Here is a 20,775-nt window from a genome sequence, read left to right on the forward strand (position 1 = left end):
AAACTAGTGTAATTGTTTAACACACATTATAACAAGTGGGCAGTAATGGATAAGAAGATAAATGATAAGGTATTTCCTGTAGAATTGTGTTTTACTGCCACAAAACACCGAAAGGAGCTCCTGATCTGCAATGGTATTGTCATTGAGGAACTATTAAGAATCATTCTTCATTACTTTCTAACTTGTACGTATGCATCTAGTGCACACATTTGTATTTTGATGACACTACTGCTACTACATCTGATGCTTCTGACTAATGTGTAGCTGACAGATAATAATTAGTATATCCAGAAAAATATAAAAGTTAAAAGGGAGAAGATGAGAAAGCAATGCCACCACTGTTAAAGAAATGGCAACAACAAAAGAGGGTCAGGGAGGTGCTCTGACAGGTTTAGGAGATTTTAATGGAAATGGGTAGTAGATGTTTGTGCCTGCAGTGATGACTATGCCCTTCCATGATAATTTTCTTTTTTTGGCCAGGGATTTAGTTGAATTGATATGAGAAGATTTGGTATAATTTGCTCAGTGTTTTTCTCTGGCTCCCCCAGGTGGTGCATATGAAGTAAAGCAGCATCAGTTCTTCAGGAGCCTTGACTGGAATAGTCTGCTGAGGCAGAAAGCAGAATTTATTCCACAATTGGAGTCTGAAGATGACACAAGTTATTTTGACAGTAGGTGTTTGGTGGTATTAAAAAAAAGTGATGAATGCCTTGTTTAAATAATCACTGCCTTTGACTTTTGCTTACTGCTTTGAAAATCTCCTTTGTCAGAACCACTGGCAGCTTGCAATTTCACTGGTGGTTTGACATTTCAGCAGAAATAATCCTAAGAATAAAATTACGCATTTAGTTAATATTAAAGCTCGGTACCCATTCTTCCCGATAAATTCAAATACTTTAATTCCATTGTCTGTAGCTCGTTCTGAGAAATACCACCATATGGAAACGGAGGAAGAAGATGATACCAATGATGAAGATTTTAATTTGGAGATAAGACAGTTTTCCTCATGTTCACACAGATTTTCAAAAGTAAGTAAAAATTGCTGTAATGTTAGTATGTATTGTGTACATAAACATTTTGCTACTTTTGTAGAGTTTGTTAGATATGGAAGAGATGTATAGGATATTGTTTCTTCAAGAAATGTTAACTGAAATTGAGCAAGAATGAAATGAATACCATTAAATCAAAACATGGGAAGATTCTGTAGGAAAGTTATTTCTTGAATCCTTAAGAAGGTAATAGAAAATTATATAAATAGGTTGGTATCTTCTGTAGAAAATTCATGGTAGCATAAGAGAAGGTTTAGGGAGACTGTTCTGTTAAATGCTAATGCATGTTCCTTACATTGGTTTCCTTGTACATAGTTTGCATGTTGCTCCAGTTGTGTCCTGGGTATCTTGCAGGTGATGGCATGACAAAGGTTACAGTACTAGCCTATAGTAGCTGTTCATTAAATGACATTAGACTGAAGGGAAGATGCAAAGTAGTGGTTAGCACATGATTTGGTCATAGAGAGGTGTGAATTTGAGGAAGTGATTTGAATGCTGTGAATTGAAGGTAAAGCTGACTGTCCAAAGGGTAGTATACTTTAGTTGTAGAGATGAGAGCTAATTATTGCTGGACAATGGACACCAGTGGGAACAGAGTGGACATGCTCAGGAAATACTGTGGAGGGTAAATTGGCACGAAATAATGGAAGTGGAATGCCTAATGAGCATGCTTTTAGTCCTAACATGGCATCCAGCAGTGATTTTAAAAACCGTTCTATTTAAAAAGTTTCTTTAACCTACTTTAGGAACTGTTTAAAGGTATTTGGAAAGTCTGTATTTGTATCTTGTTTGGCCTGGGTTATGCATTAAGGAATTGGTGGATTTTATGCTGGCTCTGCAGTACCACATACGTATTGTATCAGTGATAGCATGGAAGAGCAGAGACAGGAATCGTGGATGTAGTTATCCTCATTTTATGTAAACACCTTGTTTTGACTTACTGGTATGTTTCAAATTCAGATACTGGTAAATGATGCAGTCTCTTTGGAGATAACTTGGACAAGAGGCAACGGACACAAACTGAATTTTCTGTCTGAAGACAAGGAAACACTTTTTTACTGTGAGAGTGATTGAGTGCTGGCGCAGGTTGTCCACAGAGGTTGTGGAGTCTCCATCCTTGGAGGTCTTCAAAAGCCATCTGGACATGGTCCTGAGCAACCAGCTCTAGGTGACCCTGCTTGTGCAGAGGGGTTGGACAACATGACCTGCAGAGGTCCCTTCCAACCTTGCTCTGTGATTCTGAACTTCTGACCTTTTGAAAGTTCTGTACCACAGTAATAGTTTGGTTTATTAATGTAATTATGCCATTGCGTCTCTAGCTGTGCCTCTCAGGCTGTAGAATATACAGCTGACTATTTCTGTGTGCTGTTTGTCAGCTAAGCAAACAACAGACTTCCAATGATCAGTTTATTTTTTCTAAATCCTTTAGCCAAGTATTTTACTCTTAACTTCAAAGTCAGTTCAGATTAATTTTTCTGCTTTCTACACTTGACTGGTAGATACTAAGTCAGTATCTTAGGGTTAGGGCTTTTTTACCTTAACTGGCTTTGTGATTGTGAATTAATCCAAAATGTGCATTAATCCTGTGACCTAGGGACCCCAAGGCTATGGATTTTGTTTGTACTTTCTTGGTTCACGCAGTGAAATGGAGAGAAAGCTGATGAATTCGTAATGAGAAGAGACATTATTTGTGACCCTGTATGTGAGGAGCCAAGAAAGCAAAATAGGAAAGCATTTTAAGAACACAAACTTCTTGGAAATTTAAAAAGGCTCAAGAATTTTGAAGTTTGCACTCTGAAATACTGTATAAGCATTTAGAACATGCAAAGTACAACCTGAAATGTGCTTTCCTGCATATCTTTTTATATCAAATATGTCAGTGATGAGTTGGGTTTTTTGTGGTTTTTTTTGTCTGTAATAGGTTTTTAGTAGCATAGATCGAGTCACTCAAACGCAAGGTGAAGAAAAGGAAGATGCAGGAGACAAAACAAAAAGTGTAACATTGCCTTCTGTGGAATCTTTAAGCTGGAGTTCAGAATATTCTGAAATGTAAGTAGAAGGAGGTGCTGAAAGTGGTCCATGTCCTGCTTGCCAGGTAGCAGGCCTCCTCATCTCAATAACTGCATGAGAGTTTGCTTATTTTTAATGCAGACAACAAATATCTACATCCATCTCCTCTGACACTGAGAGTAGCAGGCAGCGACACAGTTCTGGTTTGCTTCCGAAGTTGGCCATATCAGCCGAAGGAGAACAAGATGATTCTACTGGCTTAGTGGGACCCCGGGAGGAACAGGAAAAGCGTGCGTTTGTGAGTGAGGAAATAGTGCAAGACGAACCTGAAGTAACCACTCCAGCAAGTACAATCAGCAGCTCCACACTATCAGGTAATTCACACTGGGTCTCTTGGCTGATGACATTATAAACAGTTGTGTACCTTCTTTGTTTAGCAGTAGCATTCATGGATTTAGAAGTCCTGTATTTCAGAACTGCTTTAAAAAAAAAAGCCATCCCAAGAGGAGTCTGGTTTGGGCTCGTTCAAATCTCGTTCAAACTTGTTCAAATAAAATCTCTTTCACACTTTCCCATACATATTTTCATATTTTTGGAAATGCTAAGATTTGGTGTTGCACCACTGACCCTGGAGGGTTGCTGGGCAAGTGAGTAAAACAGTGACTTGGTCATATAGCCTTTGCAGGTTCCTTCTGTGGAGCAAAGGAGTCTTAGATCCCTTTGGGACTTAAAGCACTATTTTTATATCTTCCCTCGCTGAAGCTGGTGATCTTTTGATTGGTCATCTTGGAGTCATTCCAACTGATCTGTATTGCTGTTTTCTAACACTCTGCGCTGCACCATTGTGTGTTTTTAACTAAGACATCTCAATGATGTACGCATTTCAGAATTGGCAGGGTTGTCTTTGACTTGTGGAAGTCACTTTTGTCATTAGGAATCTAGGAAGGAGTGTTGTAAACCATTCCTTACTTAAATAATTTTTCCTTTATGCATCCCTCTCTGAGCTCAAGTATTTGCATGCATTTCAGTAGGATCCAGGGCCCTAGTATCATGCTGGTTTTGTACTTTCAGAGGAGAGTTTTGTATAACCATTGGAAGACCTGATACTTAACACAGATCTAGGCCTAGATCAGTCTCATGATTGTTCATATACAGGTTCCAGTTACCTTTTCTACACATTTACCTGTCTTCAGGTTATTTCTCTTTTGTACCTCACTGAGTTTTCTCAAGATGCCCCTTTCTATTCCCATACCCCTAATTTCCCTTGTAGTTCACATTTTCCTCCCCCTTCCTCCTCTCAGTTTCTGGGAAAATAAATATCCTCAGGCTCATCCAGCTGTACAACCATTTCCATCTCTGTTGTCTAAAACCTTGACTGTGCTGTATCCCAAGTCTTGCTCACTCCCCCCAGCCCCGTGTTATGGTGTTGGCATTACCACATCAGTCACAGTGATAACTCAAAGCATGTGATCCTCTTCTGTCACTTATCAGTTAAACTTAAGAGTAATTTCATTTTTCTGTTGAGGATATTCAGTGACCTTAAAGGAATACTAGGAATTACTGCTGTGTCTTTAAACAGGCAACCTACCCTCGGTGCGTGTTTCATAAGGTCATACAACTTTCCTGTGACATCTTTGAATTTTTTAAGAAATCCCATGCAGGTTGTTCATGTGACACAAGGCCTTTATGTTTTTCATTGTCTGCAACATTGTTGTCCTTCCTCCATTCAGTATTGTGGAAATTCATTACCTATGGTAGACTAATACCAATGTGGTTGTAATACTGAGTTTAGTGGTGCCAGGTATCTTTCTCCTGTGTGGTAGAAAACCACCCAAAGAATAAAAGCAAAAGATAATAATTAAAAATAAAATTATACTTAGTGTTTTAATGATTTTGGAAAAGTTGTTGATAGCAACTGTGTAGGATTGGAGCCTTTCATTTACTTTAGGAGGAGTTCATGTGAAAAATAAATGTATGATTAAGTTCTCTAAGGTGAGTGCTGCATATTGAGATACCAGACTTGCTTCAGCTTTTGTATCATATTTTACTTTCGTCACTGACTACAAAAAACTGTTGCTTCAATTCATTCTGTTAATGTTTATGCATTCTGTAAGTCTAGAATTATTACTCAGATTTCTGTAATGTTGTTTTATGAACTTGTTAACGGAAGGAAAAATTCCTATCTCACAATTGTACCGTTTCCCCTTCCTGACCCCCAGTTTTCCCTCAATGTGTTTATCCCTTCTTCTTTGTACAGTTGGCAGTTTTTCAGAGCACTTAGATCAGATAAATGGAAGAAGCGAGAGCATGGACAGTACAGATAACTCCTCAAAGCCACCCAGTGAAGTTGCATCTCACATGGCTCGTCAGCGATTAGAAAGCACGGAGAAAAAGAAGATCTCTGGAAAAGTCACAAAGTCCCTTTCTGCAAGCGCTTTGTCCCTCATGATCCCAGGAGGTAGAGATAAATCTTTTTGTTTGAAATGTTATGATCTATGCATACTTGATGGTTCATGAGGTAAATACAAGATTTTGGAGAGTCCAGAATGGATTCTGTGTCACACTTTTTTGTTTCTCTTGTTCTTCACATGCGTTACTAGATGGTGCAATCTCATCAGCGAGTTACAGTGGTCACATTACAGCTGAGGAACCTTCTCTGAGAGGCAAAAATGTAGCTTAATGGTGACTACGTTGTGTTTGACTGTGTGCATGCACAGCAGGATGCAGACTTCAGTCCTTGGCCTGTCCTACAGTAAGAGCATAGCTTAAGTAGCTCACTGTGTACAGCTCCAAGAATAGCTGTTTGTCACAGCAGCACATTCAGCCTGACTAGTTCTCTCCCATCTCCCATAAGGAAAGGTGATAAGCCAGAGAGAAGTGTCACAAAAGCAGAAATAGCATGTAGGCTCCTGTTTGTACTACATTGGCTTACATGGAGTGCTCAGAATTTGAAGCCAGAAATACTGCTATAAGTAAGTGGAAGTATAACAGTAGTATTGAGTGTTTTCAGATGAAGCATTGGTGCTTTGCTTTTTAATGGTTCAGAATCAAAGTCCAAATTTCCCAGACACTGAGTGATTTTTTTTCCAAAAGTGGGATTACATCTCAGTTTTGCACACTGGCCATATGCTGTTTTTATACCTTAGGTGTAATATTTAAGTATCTGCTGGTCTGATAACATAACCCTGCACTTGCTCCATATGTTCAAAGGTGGCTTTGACAGTAACTTCAGTAGGTTGCTTTGAGTCCACAGGCTAGTGGAGAATTGTGCAGTGTTGAAGAGTTTATTCTCTAGAAGAGTTTGTTCTATATTTACAACCTGTCTTTGGGTTGTAAAGCACATGTGCCCTATGTGCTCCTTAATACCTTGGTGAGCAAACACTGTTGTGCATGTGTTTTGGAGACCTTGGAGAGGTGAAAGGCCCATCTGATCCCTATTACTTCAGGAATTTCGGATTCGCATCATGTTTTATACCCCTCTTCACCATACTGTTTAAAGAACAGCATAGGCTTCCTCTGCAGTGCCTGTAATTCCAGCAGCTAACCATGAGGATTTTATTAATGAGATAAGTCAAGAGGAAAATTTTGAGTCTCAGTTAAGGAGGAGTATTTTGCCCCTGCTTGAATGAGGACAACTAGGTGACAATGAAAAGAATACTTAGCATTTCTATGTGAATGGTCATTCTTACAAATGTGAATGGTCATTCTTACAAAATGCACGAGAGAGATGAAGATGACTTTATTTTTACAATGAAAAAGATAGTGACCCTGTGCTCAGCCTGTTCAGGGCAGTGTTGACACTGAAAACTGCAAGTGGCTTGCAAACACTCTGGGCTTGTTTCTTGTGTAGACTCTTTCTTCCAACGAACATTTCTCTCCCAAATGTTGTAAGTGTTTTTTTGGTATATCCCTGTAACAGTTAGCACCATGGTTATTTTTTCTGCTTGTAGAAGGCCTGTAGTGCATGCTGATTATTGATATCAGCTGTCACAGGAGCATGATACACACTCAAGTAACTACACAGCCAAGTTACATTCAACTTATTCATTAGTTTGTATTCTAGTAGTTCTTTTACAGCTGTCGAGTAAGAGTCACTAAGTTCAGAGATGATATAGACTGAGTTACTGTGCTCATTAAACTATGGTTTTCTTTCAGTTTAATCTCAGCATCGTTCTATAAACTTAGCTTTGCCTACACCTAAAAATGTTGTAATTATATCTATATCAACCAAAATCTTTTATGTTAGCTGTACCTAATACTGTCCAAAAACCCTACCTTATTCATGTTTACCCATAAAATAAACTACAGCAACAGATGGCCAGTGTTCCTGACCTGAGTCGTGTAGCCGAGAGTCACAGGACATGTCCCACATGTAGCAGAAAGCAGAGGGCGGGGGATCTGGGCATGTTTCAGAGCCAGAGGGTGACAGGGACAGCCCCCTCGGGGCTTGGCTGTTCTGTGGGATTTCAGAATTAACTCAGTGATACTCATCTCTGGGAGCCTCTGGTGACTTGCATCCAGGGGAGTAGCGCCTCTGCTGCCAAACTGTGTCTGCCCTCGTATGACATGGCTTGGCACAGACACCAAGCCTGGAATCTCTCTGGGCTGCATTCCTTTGCAGAGCTGTCACCCTGTTATAGTCACCAAAGTGGGTTTTATGCTGCTGCAATTGTGTTTACATTTGCACAAGCATGAGCACATAGTGCTTTCAAAACAATGAAATAAAACGAAGCCATAATGGATATTGTTGTTGCAAGAAATTCTTGTGGTCTTACGTGATGTAGCAGAATGTAGAAATGGAGGCTTGGTACAAGCATTGAGTTACTGTCCTATGTACCAACTAGATATTTTGGTTTAATTACAGTAGTCTTTATCTGTATCTATATATAACTGAAACCAAAAGACCAACTAGTGCTTTGTTTAGCACTGCTGGATGATTTGGGGGATGGTTTTAGGTGTACTCACAATAACATCTGCTACCAAACTCTGATTTTCTTTTCATGAGTGTTTGTTAGGAAGAGGCTAAGAATTGTTCTTTCAAAGTTACCAGTTAGTGTGTTTCCTATCTAAAAGGAAAAAGCAGTCTACATCTAACAAGTTAACGCTTGCATTAAAAAACACAGTTTATGCTACAGGGAAAGAAACTTAGTTCCAAGATCTGGTTGTTGGTTAAACTTCTTATTCACTAAGATACACACTGATTGAGGAGAGTGTGTTTATGCAAAGACAATGATACATTTTGACACAAAGGTGTCATAAAACTAAGCAAATTCCTTGTTCTGTGTCTGCATTTGCGTGTGCTCAGAACATATGCTAATAGGCAGATTTTTTTCTTCCAGATGTGTTTGGTGTTTCTCCTTTGGGAAGTCCTATGTCTCCTCATTCCCTATCATCTGATCCTTCATCCTCCCGAGATTCATCTCCCAGCCGTGATTCATCGATTGCTGGTGCAAGTCCTCATCAACCAATAGTAATTCACAGTTCAGGAAAAAAGTATGGCTTCACCATCCGAGCAATCAGGGTTTATGTGGGTGACAGCGATATCTACACTGTACACCATATTGTTTGGGTAAGATAATACGGTTTTTTGCTTATATACAGCCAAAGAAAACTGTAATGATGTATTTGCTTTTGATTTTGGTACCTGTGGTATCTGTTTGTTGACAGTTACTCTGTAAATCATGACGTTGTGCCAAACAGTTTTCTTAGAATGAAACTCATGCCTGTACACAAGACCAGTGTTGGCTGTAGGGATGACACAAGCCACCTTTGGCAGAAGTGATACCTACATAAGATGTTGACCTTCTGCATGGGTCACTTTCACTTTTGGCAAGTTTGGCAATTGTGAATAGCCATGTCTAAGTTCAGAGTACTGTGGCTTAGAAAACCAAAGGGTTGGTGCAGCCCCTCTTTGATTGAGGGCAAGATCTGCAAAAAACTAGGAGATTGTAAACAGCAATTGTTGAAATATACATGGAGTTTATTAAACTGCGTCAATTATGGGATTCATGAAAGTCAACAGTATTTTACTAGACATGAGTGTGCTGATTTCCAGCACTGATTTTCTTTTGTGTAGAAATGTACAAATCATTTGGAATTGTGAATACCTTTGAAGATTCTATGGCACAGGAAAAAGACCGACTGTCTTGAATAAATCATGTATTTTTCATCCTTCTTTTCACTACTGATTTGAACGAAGTGGAGACAGGCTAAAAGAAAAGACAGCAGTTCTTACATTTCATTGGTTATCAACCTCCTTAATTGTAAAATAAATATATATTTATGTAAATGTATATTTATGTTTACTTTATAATTGAGGTTGATAACAAATTATATGTTTTATATAATTTATATATTATACATACATAAGTACTGTGTGTGTGTAAACTAAAATATTTCAACTACCTTAATTTTGAAAAGTTGATTACAAATATATCAAAAGCTTTGAAGTTTTGTACAGTGCTTTGTTTTAAGTATGTATTGTAGGTTTTGAAGTAGCAATGCTACTGATGTGGTAGTGTATTACGCATTTTTAATTCATGTTGTTTACCTCTCAGACCTATTAATCTGTCAAGCACATTGAATCTGGAGAATAGGGTACATTTGATAATGGAATAAATAAAGACCTTGGATTTCATACCACTGGTGTAGCATCACATCAGTGAAAGGAGGGGGGAAAAATGGTAGAAGTGAAACCTTGGCTTTTTTTCAAAGTACTTCAGGTTTTGGGGGGTTTTTTTAGCTCTGTAAGCACTGTGGGCTTCAGTAGTGGCTGTGTGACTTAAAATTCTTCAAAAGCTCATTTTAAAACATAATACATTATTTAAGCCACCTTCAAAGTAATTTGCAATTCACTTTATTTTGGTCATTTGTCATCTTCGTGCTGCACTGTTCCCTCTAATGGGCAGCCTGGTGAATTTGAACCAAATGAAAACAATCCCTAACTATATGGTGGAGTTAATTTTTATCATGATTAAGGGTACTGCACGTCACCACATGCAGTAATGTGACCACATGCCTTAATTACATCAGTATTTCTCACTGTTGGATGCTAAAAATCTTCATTCAATTCTGATATTTTGCCATGGGGAGCGAATCACCCCTTCTTTATCATGCATGAAAACTGCCCTGCTATGCAGAGCTTACTTAATACCAGTGGCAACAAGCAGTGTTTCAGTGAGCTTTGGAACAATTCCAGGCCCCGTGTAAGTATAAAGTTTGAGTAAGTAGTTGATGGTGAAATGGCTGGTCTGATTTTTCTTCTTTTCTTCCTTTATATAACTTAATATCTGTAAGTTTTCTTCATTGCCAACTGGTTTCATAGAAAGCGTTCATTAAACACAGCCTACTCTTGAAAGTATGAAGGTTAAACAGGAGTCCATTTTGTGTATACTCTCTTTGTCTCTGATTTCCAGAATGTGGAAGAAGGAGGTGCAGCTTACCAAGCGGGTTTAAAAGCTGGAGACCTGATTACTCATATCAATGGAGAGCCAGTGCATGGTCTTGTTCATACGGAAGTCATTGAGTTGTTGTTAAAGGTAACTCTTGGACAGCTGGGATACAAAAACATTTGCTGTTTTCATCAAGGATTGAGGGGTTATGTTTGTTTCCTTCAGAGATTAGTTACCAGATTTTGTTGTTGTTCAAGTACAAACTCTAAGCTACTGTTGCACAGATCTGAAGAAAGGTCAATGACTTCATATATCCTGCTATGATTTTAGTTTCTCTGCAATAAAATAGCACTGCTGCTGAGATAGCTGAAGTACATTCAAGACACTGACACAAAGAGATGTCTCTCAAAAAATGTGACATTTTCAAGCACTTTCTTGAATTCCCCCATCTTCTTCAGGTAATTCAGGCTTTTGATGATGATGCTAGTTCTCGTTTGCTCCTTTTAAAGTGAAATCAATGAGGAAAAGTGGAAACCAAGAATATGAAATATTTTCTAGCCTACTGTACAGGAGTTTGCCTTTCATAATCTTAAGGCCCAAAAGGTTTTTTTCTCATACATAGGCAGGCATGTCCCACAGAGCTTCTTTGCTTAATGAAGTTCTGATCCTGCAATTGGACTTTTATGAATAATCTATCACGTTTTTTCTCTTGTGGAGTTTTCCGAGGTCTATCCTATTAGAAAATTATAATTTTTCCTTAAAAACAAACAAACAAAAACCCCAACTTTTTTTAATGAGTGGTATTGTCTTAGCTTTTCACTGTAGCTGATTGTATTGCAGTTTTTATGTAATCTTTTCAGCACAGACTAATGTAGGTCAGAATTATTTTAAACAGCTGTATATTTACTTCGTATTATTAACAATTTATGGTGTTACATGCAGAGCTTCGCCTGTCAAAGGGAGTATAAAAGTTATAAAAGAAGATGGGAAAGCAATGAAGTAATGGGGAAATATAAAGAGCTGAGGAAAGATACAAAATACACCTTTCCTTAAGTCTTTATTTTCTTTCTCTGAAACCAGAAGGAGCTTCCCGGTTTTCCAATTTTGCAAGAAATGTGTAAGAGAAAATTCTATAACTTTAGGCAGTTGGGTCTGCAGTTGTTTTCTGTGTCAGGTACAGAAAAAGAGAAACATGGCAACCCTGCACACTACTTACAAGACTAAACTCAAAATGAGAGACTGTTGTTTATCCAAATGTGCTGTATCATAAATTAATTTGGGCTATTGGAATTCCTTTGAAAAGAAGTTCACTGTAGTGGTATACAGTGCTGGGCAAGAGATGTGGGTTTTTAAAATATAATACAGATATTTCCAGTTGGTTTTATTTATTGAGTCATCTGTTCATGCAAACAGTCCTAAAAAGCTTAACTTAATCATATTTGTCACCTCTTTTGAACAAGACAAAAGGTTTGTTTGGAATTGATAATGACAATTAAGTTTTAGCCTCCATTTCATCGTTGTAACAATCGGTATCCTGAGGCATGAATGGCCAGTGAATAGACCACTGCACAGTGACAGCTGTTCTTTGTGGGAAAATAGGATGTTTCTGAAGATGCTTTTATCTTGAAAATGGCAGTCTTGGTCAATCCTTGGTCTCCTCCTGTCTAGCTACAATTATTGGAATTTCTCCTTGTCCCAAAGCTGGAATGGAGGAAGTTTACAAAATTTGGCAGAATTTCAGAATTTTGCAGTTATTGTTTATCTGACATAAATTAGCCTGGCAACATCTGCATAGGGCTCCCTATACTGCCAGCTCTTACTCTGATGCTGGAGTTCTGTCTTGTTGCATTTGCGTTTGTGGTGTAGCTTCAATTTAAGGCAAAGTTGTCTTGTATTAGTCGTGCCTAAAGGCTCCTCCTCCATTTTGGCAGAGTGGTAACAAAGTCTCGGTAATGACAACCCCTTTTGAAAACACTTCCATCAAGACAGGACCTGCCAGGCGAAACAGCTACAGGAGCCGAATGGTCAGACGTAGTAAGAAAACCAAGAAGAAAGAGAGTTTAGAGAGGTGAGTAATCCTTTTGTATCATGGCAAATATGTTTCCTTGTGTGTGTGTATACATAACAATTAATTTAAAATATGAAGTCATTACAGTTCTCTCTCTTGTTTTCTACATCTTTTTACCTTCTTCTATGAGATCCTATGGTTGTAACACGTCCTTCCAATCCTGTTTTGCCTAAACTAGATCTGTTAAAATAACCCCTCAAAATTTTGCATGGCACACACGTAGATCTGGGGAAGAAAGTGAATAACTGAGGTTGCATTTTAATTTGGTTTAAGTATACCTTTTTGTACTTGTTTAGTTAAACTTTCTAGTGCTAAGTTTATGGGCATTTTTAGTTTGATAAGTTTATTTTGTATATACATCACTAGTACTTTATAGATATTCCTTCAGTTTTGGTGAGCTCTTTAATTAAGAAAAAGAAGATTTATACTCATAAGGAGCTAACCGTTCTTCTGAAATACAGTGAGTAAATTTTAGTACAAATAGATTTAGTTACAATATTCTACCTATTAGTAAATCAGGATATTTTCTAAACTTCACGCCCTGCAGTGTGGTTTGCTTTCAAGTAGACTTAGATTTAATATTTGCTTTTCTGAGGGTAATGGGAGAGGGAAGCAATGCCAGCTCACAAGAGTTTTGCCTGTGGTAACAGTATCTTCTGTGCATCTTAACTTCTGATTAATGCTGTGCTCTTCTCATGCTAGGAGAAGATCTCTCTTTAAAAAGCTGGCCAAGCAACCCTCTCCTCTTCTTCACACCAGCAGAAGTTTCTCCTGCCTGAACCGATCACTTTCATCAGGGGAGAGCTTGCCTGGGTCTCCAACCCACAGCTTATCTCCTAGGTCACCTACCCCAAGCTACCGCTCTACTCCTGATTTTCCATCTGGTGAGTATGAAGGAGTGGAGGGCAGAGGAATAGGACTTGAAGTGTATTCTACTTCTCGTGAGCCCCCCAGATCTGATACACTCTGCTAAGACTAGTCAGCTCTGACAAGCATAATCGGTTTCTGCCTGAAAAAGGGAATAAGATTCCTGATGCAAAATGATGTTTTCATGATACAGAAGCACCTGAAAGGAAACTGTCTGCTAGTTTGTCTCAGAGTTTAAATCTAAGTCCAATGGCTATAAGCTGAGTAATAAACAATCCAAGTTTGGAGTAAAAGGTAGAATCTTGCCTAGGAGAGGCTGATTGATAAAATAATGAAACTGAGGAAAAAGTTGCTACATAATGGAACTAGCATGGGCGCCCATGAATGCAGATTTATTGCTGAAAAGATTGGCTGGGTGCTGAAATATGCATCTTTCTGGCTCCTAAAAGCCTGCCCCTTTTTCCTGTTTTACTTTTGTCATTATTTTAGTGTGTACTAAAAGCGACTGCTGTTGTACGATCCGTTGGCAAAGGTAAATTATTTGGAAAGCCTTGATCGTTGCTTTGAAGTGGCAGAAAGCATTAGGTATTCTGTTTAAATAGAAGGAAGCAATAACTTAAAGGGGATGAAGGAACAGAGGGGGAAAGGGAGAAATAGCAACATAATTGGAATGATGAGGGGTTTACAGCCCAGTCACTCAAAACCTTCCAAATTTTGGAACATTGTAGCAGCAGACAGCACGTAGGCCTTTTGGACCAGTGAAAGTTCTGTGTCTCACTGAACATTTAGACAATATTAAAAAAATCTTTCTAATCTTAAGTTTGATTGGTTTGTTTGTTCTTTTTGTAGGTACTAACTCTTCCCAGAGTAGCTCCCCTAGTTCAAGTGCTCCCAATTCTCCAGCTGGTTCAGGACACATAAGACCCAGCACTCTTCATGGCTTGGGTCCAAAGCTTGGTGGGCAAAGATACAGATCAGGAAGACGCAAATCAGCTGGCAGCATTCCCCTCTCTCCTCTTGCACGGACACCTTCTCCAACACCCCAGCCAACATCCCCTCAGCGATCTCCATCACCATTGCTAGGACATTCGATTGGAAATACAAAAATAGCTCAATCTTTTCCTAGCAAAATGCACTCTCCTCCAACTATTGTAAGGCATATCGTTAGGCCAAAGAGTGCAGAGCCACCAAGATCTCCACTGTTAAAAAGAGTCCAGTCTGAAGAGAAACTTGCACCCTCTTACGGCAATGATAAGAAACACTTATGTTCACGAAAACACAGTCTGGAAGTGACCCAGGAAGAAGTGAATAGAGAATTGTCCCAAAGGGAAGTAACTCTTCAGAGCTTGGAGGAGAATGTATGTGATGTGCCATCACTCACGCGAGTCAGGCCTGCAGAGCAGGGCTGCTTGAAACGACCCATCTCACGGAAATTAGGTAGGCAAGAATCCATCGATGAGCTAGACAGGGAGAAGCTGAAGGTCAAGATAGTTATGAAAAAGCAAGATTTTGCTGAAAAAGCAAGTGCTGCTATACATGAACCTAGCAGTGAACCAGAAAATCCCAATATCTTAAGACTGGAAGAAAGAGACAAAAAAGCATTCCAGAAGGTGTTAGAAAGATCAAATCAGTTGGAAACAAAAATTGTTGCTTTGGAGACCCAGTCAGCTGGTGGCATACTCAAAGACACCCTTCAAAAGAATGCAAACTTGAGATCAAATGATGGTGTTGCTTTAGATGCACAGGTGTTGTGTCATGGGCCTCCACCTAATGAACTCAGTCATACTTCTTATGACTTCAAAAGAATTTCTCCTCCGTGTACACTGCAAGATGTACTACCTCAGTCCTCTGACAGGATGCTAAATGGAAAGGGAGAAAACACAGATAAAAATGTACCAACAAAAGAATTTGTCAAATTTGAAAGATTAGATGGTAAACTTGCAAATATTGATTATCTTAGAAAGAAAATGTCCATTGAAGAAAAAGATGACAGTGTCTGTCCAGTGCTAAAACCCAAACTGACATCAAACGTTCATGAATGCCTTCAGCTTAATACAGGCAGACCCATAAACATACAGCAGGACTCCACTGCAGTTGCTGATGGTAGAACATTTATTGTCAGTGCACATGCTGCTCAGATTAACTCAGTTTCTTTTGTTCCTCTCAAGACCTTGAATGGCCGAGCAGACATGAATGTGGAAAAATCAGCCCTTATTTCCACTGAGGCTCCTGTCAGAAAAAGTCCATCAGAATATAAACTTGATGGGAGGTCTGTTTCCTGTTTGAAGCCGATAGAAGGCACACTTGACATTGCCTTACTTTCTGGGCCACAGGCTTCGAAGACTGAACTGCCTTTGTGTGTGCTGCCAGAAGGGCAGAGCACCAGCAGTGATGGGAGTGGTGGGAAGGCAGAACTGGCCTGTCAGAAAGAGCAGTTGTTAAGCTATTCAAAATCTGGCAGAGTCAACGTATCAGCACCTCAGGTTCTGCAAACAAGCAAGAGTTCTCCAAATCCACCAATCATCTCTGTGGCTGCAGAAGTAGTGACAGAGAAAAAGGTTTTGAGTCCAGCTACTAAAGGCAATACTTCTGTTATAGAAGCTGTTCAAAAGAAAGACACCTCCCCTTCAAAACAGAAGGACAATTCCATGGAGGCAAAGTCTTGTGTTATGCAAAGTCAGAGTGTTAAAACTACTCACACATACTCCAAACTTTCTGCTGTCCAAAGCACTCCTGAAAAAGCTGTAGGAAAAGAGAAGCAAATACAAAAGCAGTTGCCTGCCAAACAGCCAGTAGCCCAGACAAGTTGTGAGCTTATCCCTGCAAAGGTGGAGGTGATCAGGGAGTCATCTCTGAAGGTATCTGTCTCAGATGTCCTGATAACGAGCTACTCCAAAAGCAATGAAAAAAATAGTGCTAATTTTGCCATTCCACCTCAGATGCAAGGAAAAATACAGGCAGCTGGCCCCAAGGCACAACCTAAGGATGGTAGAGAATCACTGAAACAGCTAGGCAAAGATGACAGCAGTGTTGCTAGTAGTTTTGTTGAAAGGGACATAACCAAGGAGAAAGTTCTCAGTGAGTCTAAGAAAGTTATGGCAGAGTCAAAGAGTGAAGCTCTTCCATCCAAACGGCCCATGCAACCCTTAATAGATTGTGATCCTAAAAATGAGAAGTCTGCATCAGTTTCCTCTGTGCAGAAGGACAATGCCAAAGATTTAGGAAAGAAAGATCAGAAACAGCTCACTGACATAAGGCTTCAAACTACTGAGAGCGAGCAGTCCAGCCAAGTTCCTCGGCAGCAACTTAATGCTTCAGGCTCCCCTGCTGTGAGAGATACTGTAAGCAGAAACTGTGCTGTAGATGTTCAAGTAGGTGTTCAAGAACACGTGAAGCCTGCTGCCACCTATGTGGAAAGCAGCAGTAATAAACACAGGGCAGTCTCTGATACAAATTCCTCCGAGTCCAAGTACTCGGATAAAGAGACATTGTCACAAAAACCATGCTCTCCAACCGTAAGAGAAAAAGAAACTATTATTCAGGTGTCTACCAGCTCCCAGAAAGATGGGAAACATGCCAGTAAAAACGTGCTAGATTCCGTTTCTTCTGTTTCAGGCTCTTTGAGAAAAATGATCAATGAACACGTGCAGGCCGAAAGGCCTGTGAGTTTGGAGCACGGCTCAGTAGCCACCCTCCAAATGAGCAGCATCACTCCTGACACCAAACCCAAATCCTCTGCTGTGGGCCTGCTGCCAGCAGGGTCAGAGAATTCTAAGCAGATGCAGAGGCAAGAACCAGCAGGCTTGGGGGAATCTGCTGATAAAAAGCAACTTCACCTCAGTGAAAAACAAACCATGTCTCCAAAGTTTTCCACTGTGAAAGACTGTCTCTTGCTGAGCAAACAGGCAGACAGAAGTCCTAGTAACCAGATGATCTCTGCAGACAAAAGACCCGAAGGAAAAATATGCACTGACGCACTTTATGTTCAGCTTGACAGTGGGAAAGTAGACCCTACCCTTTGCCTTGCAAACTGCGATGCCAGAGGGAAAGGAGTAGAAAAAGTGACCACAAGTAGCAAAAGCTCTCAAGATTCAAAAGGCAAAGGACAAGTTAATCAAAAACAGCCAGAGGATGCAAACAAGCAGATTGCAATAAAACTTTTGTCGGCTGCCAGCGGGCAGAGTTCTTGTCGTGTGGCTGCAACACCAGGAAAGCTGCTGACTTGTTCAGCCAATTTCTCTGAATGTAGACAAGAAGTATCTGTTTTGTCTTCGGCGAAGAGTGAATCATCTTCAGCAAAGGTTAAAGCAGGCTCACCTGAGCTTCCTGCAACCTGCAAGGAACTAAATAAGAAAAGCACCTCTTCCGCAGGGAGCGGTAAGGCAGAAATGACTAAAAGTGTTTCACTGATGGCCTTGCACAGTGCTGCTGTTGTAGTGGAAGCCCACCACCCTGCTTCAAACCTTGGGGGGAAACCTGGAAATCAAGAAAAGTCTTTTTTTGTTAACACTGTGGACGTTAAGGGAAAAGATGCCGTTCAGGCTCAGCAGTCTGCTTCAAGAAAACAGAATGTAGGTAAAGATTTATCCAGGTCAGCAACCACACCTGACCGCCCTAACGCACTTTCTAATGACAAAGACTCAGCTCGGCAGCGGCGAGGAAAGGAAGCTTCACGGAGCAGTCCTCACAAAAAATCCTGTTAACTGTAAGACCTGGCAGGTCTGAATTCAAGACTAGCTGAAACAATGTCAATATATTGGACTGCCTTTAAACCAGCACTGTGTCGTGTCTTTGTGCAGCAAAGCTTTCATGTCACTGAAGAGACAAGACAGGGGATATATAAAGAAAGGACTTTTTTTCAAAATGCCTTCCCAATTGTAACCGGTAAAACTGTTACCATATAGTATTTGTACAAAAATACCTTTACAGCTGAGAGCTGTTGAAGAAGAGATTTTCTCTGTAAATACCTAGAGATGTGTTTGGGGTTTGAATGTAGCATATATACTTTGCTGCTGATTGCATTGTTTACTCTCCTCTTTTTTAAGATAGTTGCTTTGCCACTTATTTGCCATACTCGAATATGAAACCGAATTATTAAAACTCAGACCTGGCATGGACATGCACAAGCATTGGTCTGACTGGACAACGAAAACAGGCCACATTTTTACTTACTAAAAATCCTAGCTAGAGGTTAGAAAAACACTAGCACAGAATAAATATGCTGACTTATTGTGAGTTTTTACATGTATTTTTAATAATCCAATTTTGATAGTACTGTACCTGGCTGACTGCTTCACCAGATCTAACACAAGACCTAACTGCATCTCCCTACTGCACAAAGCCTGTCTCTTAGAGTAGGTGTCGTTAAAGCTATGGGAGGACCACTTGGTTATCAGGGCATCCCAGCAAGAGTTGTGTTCTCTGGTGAAATGGTGGTTCTCATCTTGTCTACTGGGAGTGTGTTCTGTGACCTTCACCTCAGACAAGGCTGAGACTCTGAAGCACATGCCGTGTGCTTAGTTTTTGCTGCAATCCTCTCTTGATTTCCTTAAGCTTTTTTAAATTCAGGCCCTTACAGTGTGAGGCACAAGTATAAGCACATGACTTGCAGTACTAGTATGTTCATCCCTGGTTTTTAATACATTTAGAGAATACATATTATCATGGCATATAGGTGTGCATAATTAGCTTCATACAGACGTAGCTTTTTTTCTATTTTATGAAAAGGTAAAAAGGAAAAAAAGCAGTTTCAGTATCATATCTTCAAAAAAGTTAGGGACATCCAATACATTTTAATACATAGCTGGGGCCTTATGTTGTAGACTTAACTTGCTGTTTTTAGCAAGTAGTTCTGGGTTTCACATTCATTTCTAAATGCATTGAGTAGCTCCATACATTTCATAACATAACCTTTTTATTTGTATGCAAAAAAAGTAAATACTGTAATTATAAAAGAAGCATTTTGTAACAAAGGAACCTGTTGGAGCTATTTGGTGCTAGAATGTGACTGTCTTTTTACTTTTGCTAAGCCTTATTTAAATTTTGTATACTGTGGAACATGTAGACTTTGATCATTTTAGTGTGGAGGTATTTAGTTTGTTTTGAAGGATGAAAGGTAAAATTTGAAACATGTACAGAAGCACTACAAAATATCCTTGCAGATATGTGTTTTTTAATGATTGGGATCAATAGAATGGTGGTTTTGCTTATTTCTGTTATATGTACGCACAGCAGAGCTAGGCCCCTACCTGTTTCATCAGGGCTTACGGATTGTCTTTCTGTCTCAAAAGGTAGAAAATTGTTCATAAAAGCACAGTGTAATCTTGACTTTGAGGTTTGTTTGACAACTGACAGTGTGCAGTATTCATTTCCCTCTGGTGAAAACTTCATTATACTGATTAGTTGAGTTCAATTACAGCAAACCGGTCACGGAAAGATATCAGAAATAAGTCCTCCTGATTTTTCATGTGGCACTAGAACATTCATACTGCCTTTGATGTGTTCACAGAGGAGCTAGTGAGCAATGGATAATATTTTTTGAGCAGTTTTAAAGATAAAATGGTCTCAACATTTACAGTTCATCTGTGCTTTGGCAGTTACTACAAATGAATGCTAATGCACTTCGAAATAACATTTCTGTCTGGGAGGTATTTCCTAGTTTACAGTCTTCTGCATTTTTCAACTATCATCTTGTTTCCTTTAAAGCACATCTAGCTATTTGTTTACAGTATACCTTTATGTATATTTTGTATAGTTCGTTATCACTTCTGACTAATAAGTTCTTTGCATTTTGGAAGAGTAATAGTGCTTAAGCTTATGTTTACGTAGTACCTGTTTGTTGGTGTTTACCTTATCAGTGACCTGTTAGAGATCCTCCTACCTGTGTGCTACTTGGTCAGTCTTTATGTGATTGTAGATCTGATGTGTTCTTTTTTAGACTTCCTGCTGTAGATTCCTCAGCTTACAAAAAAAAAAAACAGAAAAAAAAAAAAAAAACAGAAAAAAATTGTTAGGGTCTGTGCAATAAAGTGTTTGCAGTCTTATTTTCTCTAAGAAACTCCTTATGGATGTCATAATTGTTGTATATTGAACACAATTATTTATACTTATGCAGTTGCATAACATTGAAATAAAAATTTCAGCATGAAATAAAAATTCAGAAACGCTGTTGTGTTAACATTTTTCCTGGAACTGCTTTCACTCCTGTAACTTAAGGCACATCTCTGCTCTACTCAGAGGCAGGCAGTTGTTATTTTTCTTTTTTTTCTCTGGGGCCAACTCAGTGCACCCCTTAAGGCACATGCTGGCCGAGGATATTGCATGAGGAAGTGCAGTTTAGTCTGGAAATGGAGGAGGTCTGCATAGTTAAGTATCTCGTCTCAGGCAGTGG

At 39.4% G+C, this 20,775-nt stretch overlaps 1 protein-coding gene across 5 annotated transcripts in view; it reads left to right on the top strand.

Moving 5' to 3' along the window:
• The window catches only part of MAST4 (microtubule associated serine/threonine kinase family member 4), a 306,287-nt gene extending 285,768 nt beyond the window's left edge, over positions 1–20,519 (top strand). For all 5 annotated transcript variants that reach the window (XM_072858736.1, XM_072858737.1, XM_072858739.1 and 2 more), the window contains 10 exons: positions 549–671; positions 916–1,028; positions 2,971–3,098; positions 3,201–3,433; positions 5,317–5,517; positions 8,399–8,628; positions 10,475–10,597; positions 12,382–12,518; positions 13,221–13,402; positions 14,235–20,519. In XM_072858736.1, coding sequence (XP_072714837.1) covers positions 549–671; positions 916–1,028; positions 2,971–3,098; positions 3,201–3,433; positions 5,317–5,517; positions 8,399–8,628; positions 10,475–10,597; positions 12,382–12,518; positions 13,221–13,402; positions 14,235–18,088 — 5,324 coding nt within the window. In that variant the 3' untranslated portion in view covers positions 18,089–20,519. The remainder of the gene's footprint in view (positions 1–548; positions 672–915; positions 1,029–2,970; positions 3,099–3,200; positions 3,434–5,316; positions 5,518–8,398; positions 8,629–10,474; positions 10,598–12,381; positions 12,519–13,220; positions 13,403–14,234) is intronic.
• The last annotated feature ends 256 nt before the right edge of the window (positions 20,520–20,775 follow it).

The sequence above is a fragment of the Ciconia boyciana genome, chromosome 4, assembly GCF_034638445.1.
Source record: "Ciconia boyciana chromosome 4, ASM3463844v1, whole genome shotgun sequence".
Taxonomy (NCBI): Eukaryota; Metazoa; Chordata; class Aves; order Ciconiiformes; family Ciconiidae; genus Ciconia; species Ciconia boyciana.